Source organism: Epinephelus lanceolatus, chromosome 20 (genome assembly GCF_041903045.1).
Source record: "Epinephelus lanceolatus isolate andai-2023 chromosome 20, ASM4190304v1, whole genome shotgun sequence".
NCBI classification, from domain to species: Eukaryota; Metazoa; Chordata; class Actinopteri; order Perciformes; family Serranidae; genus Epinephelus; species Epinephelus lanceolatus.
In genome coordinates this window covers 24,783,484-24,795,287 of record NC_135753.1, presented here as the reverse complement: position 1 = coordinate 24,795,287, position 11,804 = coordinate 24,783,484, and the positions used below count along the sequence as shown (strand labels likewise).

Below are 11,804 nucleotides of genomic sequence, written 5' to 3'. Positions count from 1 at the left end.
AATGATGCTGTTTTGATATGCCACACCTGTCACCTGGATAGATTATCTCGGAAAAGGAAAAGTGCTTGGACCAAAATTTGAAAATATATCAATTGGGTGCATGGGAAAACAAGTCTGACTGATTTAAACCTGTGAAAAATAGGAGCAAAAATAAAAGTGTTGCATTTAAATTTTTGTTAACCATAAGTGGTTCTTCACATTTGCACATAAAAATAATTGTAATGTCATGAAATTCAACGAGGAATGGTCAAACATGGAAACAAAAATAAAATCAACAATGTGAAGAATACTGTACTTTTTACTCCGCTACAATTACTTGATTTTGTCACATAAACTATATAAAAATATACAAATATGCGGTTGAAACTATCTGCCATGAGGACTTGCTGCTTTTCCCTCAGCTATTTTATGTATTTTTATTTATCAATTTGATTCAAAATATTCTGCATTGAGTACTTTTAATGATGCGTTTTCCCGATTTTACTAAAGTCACATTTTCAATGCAGGACTTTAACTATTAGCAGAGCATCTTTACAGTGTGGTATTAGTACTTTTAATTAAGTAAAGGATCTGAATACTTCCTCCACCACTGAGAATAGGGAGGTGAAAAATCAGACGTATAGAAAACGTAACCAAACCATGAAAGGCTTTAAAAGTAATTTGAAAAAATTAAATCTAAAATGGACAGGGAGATCATGTAATCCAGCCAGACTGAAGAGACGTGTCAGTGCTTTATAATATTAGAATTAAAGTAGTTCTATTAAAGGAAATTATGTTACACTGACATATAATCATATTTCTTACACATATGTGCTGTTGGGAATAGAATGATGTTATGTGTTTTACTATAAGTTGTGTTTCACTATATAAGTTTTAGATGTGTGAACAATGAGAATGCTGAGATGATTTCAGCTGATCTGAATGTGTTTGCTTTGCAGAAGTGGAGAAGTACAGGAGAGGAAGAGACATGGAGTCTGAGGAGCACATACCGCAATGCTTAGATAATTAGTTTCATATATGGTAAAAAGAATAGAAAGTGATATACAGATAGTAAGGTACAGCACGTGTAGGGAGTTGTGTTGTTCTCTTGTCTTTCAAAACAGGAATCACGCCCCCACCGCCAGCGGGAAGGAGTCAGATTAACACGAGGCAGGGGCGTGGTGTGGTGAAGGAGGAAGTGGAACTGCCAATGAGAAGAGGACAACGCCTTGCGTGCACAATGACACTCTGTTACGCTCAAATATACTGGGTCAGGGAAAGGACAGGAGGTCAGACTTCGTGAACTGACACACCTTTGTTGTTCGTCAGGGACGTGAAGTTGAGACCCAGAGCTCTGTAATTTTATTCCTTTACTGCTTAATAAACTACATTAACTGAGACCGAATATCTTCTCCTATTGCTTCATTAAAGAACACGCAGGACTGAGCTCACACATAGCACATTAGAGAGTAGGATGAGACTCTCAGTCCATCAGTGCACATGAGGAAACAAAAAAAACAAGGTGTGCCGTGTCAATGTGCAAAAGTACCCTCGCCTTGTCTATTAGAATGTAAAGGGTGTGTTTGCGTGCATAATGTTTGTCACAGGGTTAACGTCAGCTGGTTTGACAAACACAAATACGCTTCAGTCTTTTCACAATAAACTGTCAGGGTGTGTTTGCCCTCTTGGTTACAGTTGACAGAGTACTCAAAACAAGCCTAAACACATGCTCCCTTCACATCCCCATAATTATATATCAATTTAACAAAGTCAACTAACTGTCCAGTTAAATCATTATGACGGAGGTGAGTTGTCTGACTGGTTTCTGAATGCTAAGGAGGCAGCATCAGAATCAGCTGTCAATATCTGGAGGGAGATTGCGAGTGATAACCCTGTGATCTGCTGACCCCTGCAGTCAACTGGCCAACCAACACAGCAGAGACAGAAAGAGGAAGCAGCACCAGAGCATGAGCTACATCTCTGGTCATCAGAATAAGACACAATGCAGTGTCTTTATAGTGTTCAAATGTGGAAATGTGCAGATTTTTATATATGCATTTTTGAGATGTCTGCATTTGCTGCAATAAAATGGAGTGAAATTGAATTTAATTTGTGGTGCTCTCAGAGTTTAAAATTTACAGTGATGCGTCCCTCCAGAGCAGACTGAATAATCGACTTTGCTCGAAAATCTTTCCATTGAACTTCTTTCTACTGAAGAAATAGTTCCTGTGAGAACTTTTGGCTGATCTTTTTTTTTTTTTTTTTTTTTTTTTCCCCAAATAATGTGACTTTTTAACGCTCTGATAACCTCCATTATACTGTTGTGGCAACAAAAATAGATTCGGAGACTAATATCTCAAAAGCTACAAGACTATATACTATAAGATGTAAGCCAGATTACTTATTTTTTCATAATTTGTGCGAACTGATCCTCACAAACACTCCTAATACAGTGTACTAGATGCAGATGCTTCTGACTGGAAATGTCTTTTAGTTTTGATGGACAAAAGATCAAAAACAAGTTTTTGATGTACATCATAATACTACGTCAAACTGCGCATCACTGGTGGCCTCTCCCCAGTGACAACAAACTATTTTAACTATAACTGGAGTTGCAGATGTATTGTGAATTGTCCCTGTTATATAAACAATAAAAATACATTTTAATTTACCGCAAATTCATTTCTTCAGATTCCTCCAAGTTCATAGTTCTATTAACCTTTGAAACCTGAGCAAAGTGGCTTAATTGAATGGCCCAGAAAATAGCGAGAATTTAGAAAAAAATTACAAAATTCACCTGGAAATTAGGAAAATAATAATTAAAAAAAAAAAAAAGAAATACAGAAATTAAAAACAAAAACAAACAAGGGAATGACCTGAAAAAAGTGCATAAACATAATATATTTATGACATAATTTTAAATATATATATATATATATATATATATATATATATATATATATATATGATAATTTCAAACAGTTTTGGGCACATTTTTTTCCATAGCTTTTTTAAATTTTTTTTTACAAATCCCCTATTGCAGCTGCACCTCTTGCAGTTTGCAGAACATTTCTTGCCAAGTTTGTCGTTGCCAAGTAATACACCTTCTTTTCCAAACTTGCCTGAAGGAACACACATGGAATCTCTGTTTTCTCAAGCCCCCAAAAAGGGGAGCAATATCTTTTATTTATAAGTTGTTTTTGTTGTTGTTGGTTTTTTTCAAATTTACAAGACCCATCACTCAAATATCTGAGGTCTATATGGGAGATCGAGTTGGGGGTGGCTGTGATGGTGGAGCAGTTCCTGGAGTTTGATCTTCACGACACTATCAGATATGTTTAAAATGAAAATTCACCCAGATCCTTTGATAGCGATAGATAGATAGATAGATAGATAGATAGATAGATAGATAGATAGATAGATAGATAGAAACTTCCTCTGTCTCTACTACAACCCTTCATTCCTCCTCTCCATCTCAGTTTCAGGATGCATCCCAGGGGCAGTTTAAGAGGGATTTGTCTGGACACAATCGGCCCATGTGAACAGCCTTGTCCTGGATGCCATCCCATTCATATGGCTTCCCATTCTTCTCATGCATGGCTCACTAATCCAGGCAAAACCTATTAACTGGCACTCCGGCAGACAGGAAGAGATAGACAGGCAGTTTGTATTTAAATCAGTGTGTTTCTGCACTGAGCACTTCTTTATGAAAGGGCTTGTAAATTGGGTCTAAATGTGTATGTTGGGTGAGAGGGCTTGCCTATACATGTTTAACTGTCCAGTTCACTGAAAGAAATAAAAAATGTATTGACATCTAACGCCATTAAATTCACTTTTTGACCAGAGAATGTTCTCCACGTTATCTCTGGAGGCCTGTTGATTATCAAAGTGAGTCAAGCCTCTTGCTGAATTTTGGGTGAAACCACTAGAGGGGGACAAACTTTCCAACCATGCAACCAAAGAAGAAAATCACTAATTGCAGCAGGTGAAGGAGGTTTGTTGCTCATCATGGTGGGCAGGCCATCTGAACTGGAAAACAGGGTCAACTATTTTGAGTTTCACTGCAAAAATTACACAAGCTGCAGATCTTTATGGTAAGTTTAAAAAAAAAACCAACTATGCTTCTGTGCAACATAAAGTCTTCTGCAGGCACCTGATAAACAGGGTCTGGCATTTGCTTTGTATATTGGGGAGTGAAAGTTGAGTTATGGATTGGTTAGATGCAATTTGGTGTCATCAAAGCAAGCACTTTACAGCTGATTCTGATTCTGAAACTGAAGGTGAATATATTTGCAGGTAGGCCACACACTTTAGGTTAAAATGTAGGTTAATTGTCACCTGATTAGGGATTTGGCAGCACAGAGTAAGGTGTGGCATCAGTTAGAAAATCGACTTGTTTCCAGTTCTTTTGTTGGTGCGTCCTTCTGGTGACAAATCTTGGTGGCACAATCACTTTATCAGGTGCAATATATCCATGACAGAAATAAAAAAAAGCAGAGTAACTTGACATGAATTAAACTTACTGTAACACGATACAGAAGTTTACTGGGTTATTGATTCTTGGATTAAGTTTTTGTTTGAGAGATATCTTGACGCAGCAGCTCAGGGAGGCATGATCGCTCCCGTTTAAGGTGTGAATGTCCGACCCAACAACGACACTTAGCAGCTTGTAAGCGCCAGAAAACCCACAAATGGTGTTGAATAGCCCCCGAATTTCCTCACATGCAAAGCAGCTTCTTTGGGAAGGGACAGTCTCCAGCGTGCCAACGGGGTTCCTGCTAATCCAACTTGTTTTCACTGTCTTGCTGGGAAGAAAGCGTTTGCACATTAGCACTACGTTAACATGAACAAAAGACGTGCATTCCCGAAACTTAGTCTTTCAACACCGAATGACATCCTGCATAGTCACAAGGAGACCCTACTGTGCGTAAAACACCCCCAGAATGTTGCGCGCTCTCAGAGCAATGTCTCCAAATTACTTTTTCTGCGTCAGCTGACAAATTGTAATCTGTACATTTTCCTCAACATAGGAAAGCTTTTGTATAGCTTGTCTCTGGAATAAAGCTAACCTGCAGCAATAAAAACCAAAACAACATTGCCATTTAAAATCTGTTCCTAATTATCTGTAGGGTTTTCAATGATTCAAATAATTTAGAGACTAATTCATTTGATTCAGCCTATTAAAAACACATTTCCCAAGTTGCTGCAATTGACATCTACTTAACGTTTTAACATTTGTATATTAGCCATTCCTTTTGTATATTGCTCACCAAAAATTGTTGATTGCATGCAAGCAAGCTTCAATCGAAATTACTCCTCTCTCTCTCGTACACCACCCCACCCCCCACGAGTTTTACTTTTCGCCACTGCGCCCAAGTGCCACTCTCGAGAGAAAACTGCTCATGATTCAATACAGCCTTGGCAACATGATTTAAACTGATATATGTGTGATGGAGATGTTGCTCTTGTCTCAGGATTTTATTAAAAAAAATGAAAGTAATGACTTAGTGTATCTCCTGCTCCAAATAAGCTCTTAATACTTTTGGCCCTTGTGCGTAAATCTTCTTATCACTGATTCCAAAGCAAACCTGGTGTCTCTGCGTTGTAAAGTGGCATGTTGATATTATCATAAGGGTTATTTACAGGTTTACTGTCTTTCTCTCGCCCCTCCTTGTACACAGACCCTCCCCAGCCCCCCGGGGCGATCAGTCATTCTGCTCTCAGATAACGCGTCATTCTCCCCTCGATTACGCAGCGGGATTTACATGAAACTGTTAATTGTTTGCTCTTCAAATAGAGTCAGCCTGGAGCCAGCAGTCTGCCAGAAGTTAAGGACCGATTCTTTGACCTCCCTCCCCCTCTCCGTGCTCCTGTCCGAACGTGCAGGCCGATCTTCCCCCCGGCCTGATCAGCATGACAAAGCACTGGCCGGAGCAGATCCTCTTGGCACCACTCGCTCTGTCCCACCTTGGAGAACACCACGGCCATCAACTTGACTTCCACAGAAATGCGCAGCAGAGTTTTCCTCCCGGCGGTGTAGCGCGCAGCTCTCCAGCCCAACATTGGCCTCGCCACCTGGATCAGATGGTTCCCCAGCACTTGTCGCGCTTGGAGAAACCAGCAGTGCGCTCCGAACACCTCAACGGTGCCACGGCGTTCATGGATAAAGTTGCACCACCGGGCTCAGCGTACCCGACTCCTCAAGATGCTCACTGCAAACAGGAAAGTATTACCCGGGACTCGTGGAGCAGTGAACGGGAGAAGAATGGCACCAGCGGTGGGAAGAAGAAGAACTATCAGCGGTATCCAAAACCACCGTACTCATACCTCGCAATGATTGCTATGGTCATCCAAAGATCCCCAGAGAAGAAACTGACGTTGTCTGAGGTAAGAATGAATTTAGATTGCTCACATACTGACATGTGTTTGAGCCCCTGTGTCATACTTGAGGTGATTTGGATAGAAATGGCGCATGGTGTCTTTTACGCTCGGTGTTGGCAAAGGTGTTCACTTTAATTCCGCAGTATTTTTTAATCGAGCTAAATCTCAGATTAAATGCAATGCTCTGTTGTATATTTCTACCTGTAAAGTAAGAAGAATCAGAGCGTTACTGTCACGTTTCTATCAAATATGTCGATAAAACGCTTACAGAAAATTTACAGTTCATAAAGTGACACTAAACAGCAGCCTCTTGTTGACACTTGAGTGACTACAACCCCTCACCATTCTTGGTTTGCATTGATAAGGTTGGACTGCAGTGAAACCAGACACTGATCTGTATCAGAAAAGTGATAAGATATACAGTGCATCACGTTTCAGCTGATGTTGTTACACTATAAAAGTTCTTAGATTTATTATTTAAAGTGTAATTATAACCATCTTACTTTTAATTCATATCCAACAAGCTTACTGTATGCGTAGCCAGTGTGTTTAGATAGCACTGGGCAACTGTAATGCACAGACATACTGACCTTTTTGTTTGATTTCTAGATCCTCAAGGAGATCAGCACTCTGTTCCCATTCTTCAAAGGAAACTACAAGGGCTGGCGAGACTCTGTGCGACACAACCTCTCCTCTTATGACTGCTTTGTGAAGGTATGATCAAACTGTCAAACAAGTCCATGATTAGATTCCTATTTGGTCCCGTCAGTGGGCTTGAAGGAAAGAGTTCACGACTTTTAAAAGGACAGTCAACCTCAAAATCGAAAACATCCTCCTCTTACCTGTAGTGCTATTTATCAATCTCGATTGTTTTGGTGTGAGTCGCACAGTTTTGGAGATATCAGCTGTAGAGATGTCTGCCTTCTCTCGAACATAATGGAACTAGATGGCACTCGGCTTGTGGTGCTCAAAGCGCCATAAAAGATTTTAAAAAAAAAAAACTTAACAGTAATCTCTCTTTCCAGAAATCATGACCTGGTTACTCAAGATAATCCACAGACCTTGTTGTGAGCTGTTTCATGTAGGGACTATTTTCTTTCTACCAAACTACACCCGTCAGCTGTATCACCACACAGAAGGAAGAGTGCATCTACTCATGGACGAGATGCTTGTGGTCAAGACGGAGCAAGATGTAAAGATAAATGGCGTCCATCTTGGCTGAGCTGTTACGTTAAGTGCAGTAGATGCACACTTCCTTCTGCTGTAGTGATACAGGGGTTTGGTAGAAAGAAAATAGTCTCTTCCTACATGAAACAGCTCACAACAAGGTTGTGGAGTTACTCTGAGTAACCAGGTCATGATTTTGGAAGGATTATGTAAGTTTTTTAATTAATCTTTATGGCGCTTTGAGCACCACAAAGACGAGTGCCATCTAGTTCCAACAAGTTGGCATCTTGCACCAAAACAATCTAGATTGCTAAATAGCACAGCAGTCCCTTTAAGATTTGCATCGCACTATCCTAAGTGGAGGTTGGTTTATCTCTTTAACCTTTTGTAGAAATCACTCTGAGGGCTTTGGATGGAACCTTCAAACCAGTTTTAAGCTCTGCTGTTATTGTGATGGTTAACAGCGATATTAGGTCAGTCCTGCCTGACTAGGTTGTCAGGCCAAGGTGTCATCTCAATGTCCATCCTCCTTCCAGGTGCTGAAGGACCCCGGGAAGCCTCAGGGCAAAGGCAACTTCTGGGCGGTGGAGCTGAGTCGTGTCCCTCTGGAGCTCCTCAAGAGGCAAAACACGGCCGTGTCACGGCAGGATGAGACGATCTTTGCCCAGGATCTGGCTCCGTACATCCTGCAGGGACACAAGCCAGAATCTGAGCCACCACCTGCCCCAGTCAACCCCCTCCCTGCCATGCGCTCAAGTAACCCCTCCCCACCACAGGAGGACTTGTTCCGGCCTAAGCTGGACTCATCCTTCGCTATCGACTCTCTGCTACACAGCTTGAGGCCACCTAGTGCCTCTGGGGATGTGGATGCGTCTACCAGGGACTGCTGGGGCAAGGTGGAGCGCCCTCGGCCTTCACCTCCTCCACGACCACGCTACGCCTCCTCTGCCCGTAGTGCCTCAGCCAGCTCTGCCAGCCCGGCCTCCACCTCCTCCTCCTCTGATGAGGAATGGAAAGGGATGTCACTGTCTGGGAAGCGTGTTCCTCTTGATGGTGAAGCAGGGTCAGACGGTTTTGAGGACTACAGACCGCCACTGCACAAGTCAGCCCGACGAGAGACAGTCGCACCTCCATGGGAGCTTCCTACCTCCTATGCCAAATACGCTCCCCCCAATGCGGTCGCTCCACCCAGCATGCGGTTCAACGGAGGTCCCCTGATGCCGCTGCATGGCGGACTCCCTCTTTACGGCTATGGCAGCTCTCCTGTGGCACCTGGTCACTTTTTAGGTCATGCCTATTGGCCTATCCTCCCGAGCGGACGAGTTTCTGTCCAAGCCCCTCCCCTCATCATGGACCTGGACAACATGTTGCAATCCGTGCCTCCAAACAAGAGTGTGTTTGATGTGTTGGTACCAACCAATCAGAACTCTCACCAACATCATCAACCACCTGGTCAGTACACACTGCAGAATGGGCCTCCCCTAAACAGGTATCCTCAATACTGACTCTGAAACACTGTCTTCCTCATACTGACACTCAAAAATGCACAGATGCTAACAAAGGCGTCACTTCTCTACTGCAACATCTCCAAAATCAAGTCTCAATCATCACCTCTGGCTCAAGATGTGCTGACTGTTTCTAAAGTGCTGAACCACGGACGATGCAATTGACAGATTTTTACCAACATGAAAACTTTTTTTTTACCTTTTTTAAGTCTGAGATTTTCAAAAGCAAACTCCCTCATGTTTCTCATCGACGTGAGGACAAATGTACCACAAACAGCTATACAACAAAACAAATATCTACCTCAAGCTTTCAGTGAAAAGTTCTGTGTTATCACTGCAGGCTCTTTGAGTCTTATTTGCACTGTTTTTATTGGCACAAATTTGCTTTTCTACACAAACTGCCTTTGCATGTTGTCTACGAAATGTGACTGCTGAATGTATTGTTGGATTCAATCTTGAATTCAACATTTGTGAAACCTAATGGCAACAAGCTGGACTGTTGGCGGCATATACAGTAAATGTGAGCTGTGAAGTATCCCACCAGCATTTTAAACTTCAGTGAGAACATGTTTTCTCCTTTGTCAGGGTGTGTCTGTGTGCACATCAATGTGTACACACACTTGTGTCATTTGTGAGTTTAGGTCTGTTTGTTCAGATGGTGAAATGTACAGGACCAGCTGTTTACTGTATGTTCTTCCTGTCTTGAATTTCACTACGTCTGGACTGTCTTCCTTGCTCCTATGCAGCTACAATATCATATTAACCTGATAAACTATGAAACCGCAAGGTGGCCCTATAACTGTCTTTGTCATTTTAATGTTTGTTTTTACATTACAAAAATCTTAAGCTAAGAAGATGGGCCACATTTTAGATTTAGCTGCATGTTCTCAGGACACTAGAGACAATCAGCCACTTTACTACCTCCCGCATCTACCTCAGGTTTTTAATGGGCTGGGACACGTTTCCTGTGGACTTTGCACTGCCGGCTGTTTGCACTATTTTGATGTCATTATGATCATCCTCCTGTGGAAATTGCTTATAAATGTCTGCCAACCTCGACAGGTGAATGTTTTTGTTTTTATGCCATTTTCCTGTGGTCTTGTTAAAGCTTTGTACAGTGCTGAGCTGAAGTATCAAAGTATCAAAAGAAGGTTATGGAGCTGAACAGGGTATGTTAATAAAATGCTGTTTATTTTAACCGTGCTGCTCACTGTTGTATATGGGAATAAGTTTACTAAAACTGCACATCTCAAACAGCTTTATGGTCTTTTTACAGTGTCCATTTTTCTACATTATCACTTTCTTATGTATAGATCACTCACTTATAATATGTTTGCTCAGATGGCTGTTAAGTCCTGGTTGGTTGTGTGATCTTCTCTCTTTAAAGGTGTTTTTTTCCCCTTGCTTAATACCAAACTTTGAATTCTCATGGCAGCTACATGGGAGAGGTATTTTTTATTTCAAAACCTTCAAATGTAACTGTTTAAAATATAAGAAATGCATGAGAAATATACAATATAATGTAAAAACTCTGTTCGTTATCTTTGCTCTACATTCGTCTGGTGCCTAAAATGTAAAGAAGCAATACTACAATGTACAAATACTCTCGGACAAGTAAAAACAAAACAAAACCATAGCGGGTATTTTAAGTTAGATGTACTTTAAGAATCAAAAGTAAAAGAATGAAAGCAAAATTAATATTGTTGTTGGATTAATGTGTAAGTGGCATTTAACTGTTGTAGCTGATTGTGGTGGCTTATTTTTTATTTTATTTTTTTTTAAATCATCTCATGAATATTTGTCAAGTAACTAGTAATTCCAGCTTTAGATTTATTTATCTGGCTCACTTTCTATTAGTTTTCCCTCTGAAATGTAGTGAAATAAAAGTCTAAAGTAACAAGTTAATTTGAGGAATAGCTTCATGTATAAAAAAGAAAATCCAGTATTTAATTTACTTTAAATAACTGTCTAATTGCTGGCTCATTCAGTCTTTGACAGAAATTGAAAATGTGTCAGTAGTGGAGCTCTGAATATTTGCACTTTTGCATATTTTTATTTCTTGCATAGGATTTATTTTTGCCTACTTAACAGCTGTTTTCCATCCTACAGCCTTTGAGTGCTCTATGACTCTTGTACATGTAGAGTCTTACTAAAGATATGCTGAACTGATGTTACTGGCAAAGTATGGATGATTTTCCATTTTCAGACAAATAGGTTGAAGTGAGTGTTTTTTTGTGTTTCACGATGTATTTGACTTAACAATGGATATTTAATTTCCTGAATAAGGACTTTATCTTGATTCATGCTTATTTTATGTTCACACAGAGTCCCATATTCTTCCAAGATGAAAACCTAAAGCCGACTATTAGCCAGTGAATGAAATGTGAAGATGGAGAGGCAGCAGCGGGGGTAAGTCCCAAATCCTCTCAGTATGATAGATTGTTTTACCACAGGAATTGCGATCTTAAAACAAGGAAACCATCTTTGATCCACAGTCCATGGCATCTATTTTAAGAGTTTTCAGCACACACACACACACACACACACACACACACACACACACACACACACACACACACGACTGATTTTAGATCAACAGTCCGGCAGCCGTCAGCCTCCTGCTGCTTCCACTGCTATGGCCCCTATCTCTTTATCAGCTGCCTACGCATGCCTGCACTCCCTCACCAGCCTTCCTCCTCTCCTACCTGATCATTCCTGACCCAAAGATGGGAGGAGGGGACGCTACTCAAAGATTGACATGCCCCCCTCCCC

The 11,804-nt window shown here is 40.9% G+C and overlaps 1 protein-coding gene across 1 annotated transcript; it reads left to right on the top strand.

Annotated features, from left to right (window-relative positions):
- The first annotated feature begins 3,389 nt into the window (after nucleotides 1-3,389).
- On the top strand, nucleotides 3,390-10,424 carry foxh1 (forkhead box H1). Its single transcript, XM_033639069.2, has 4 exons — nucleotides 3,390-4,073; nucleotides 5,777-6,366; nucleotides 6,970-7,074; nucleotides 8,064-10,424. The coding sequence occupies exons 2-4, from the start codon at nucleotides 5,893-5,895 to the stop codon at nucleotides 9,030-9,032; spliced, it is 1,548 nt and encodes a 515-aa protein (XP_033494960.1). The 5' UTR covers nucleotides 3,390-4,073; nucleotides 5,777-5,892; the 3' UTR covers nucleotides 9,033-10,424.
- The last annotated feature ends 1,380 nt before the right edge of the window (nucleotides 10,425-11,804 follow it).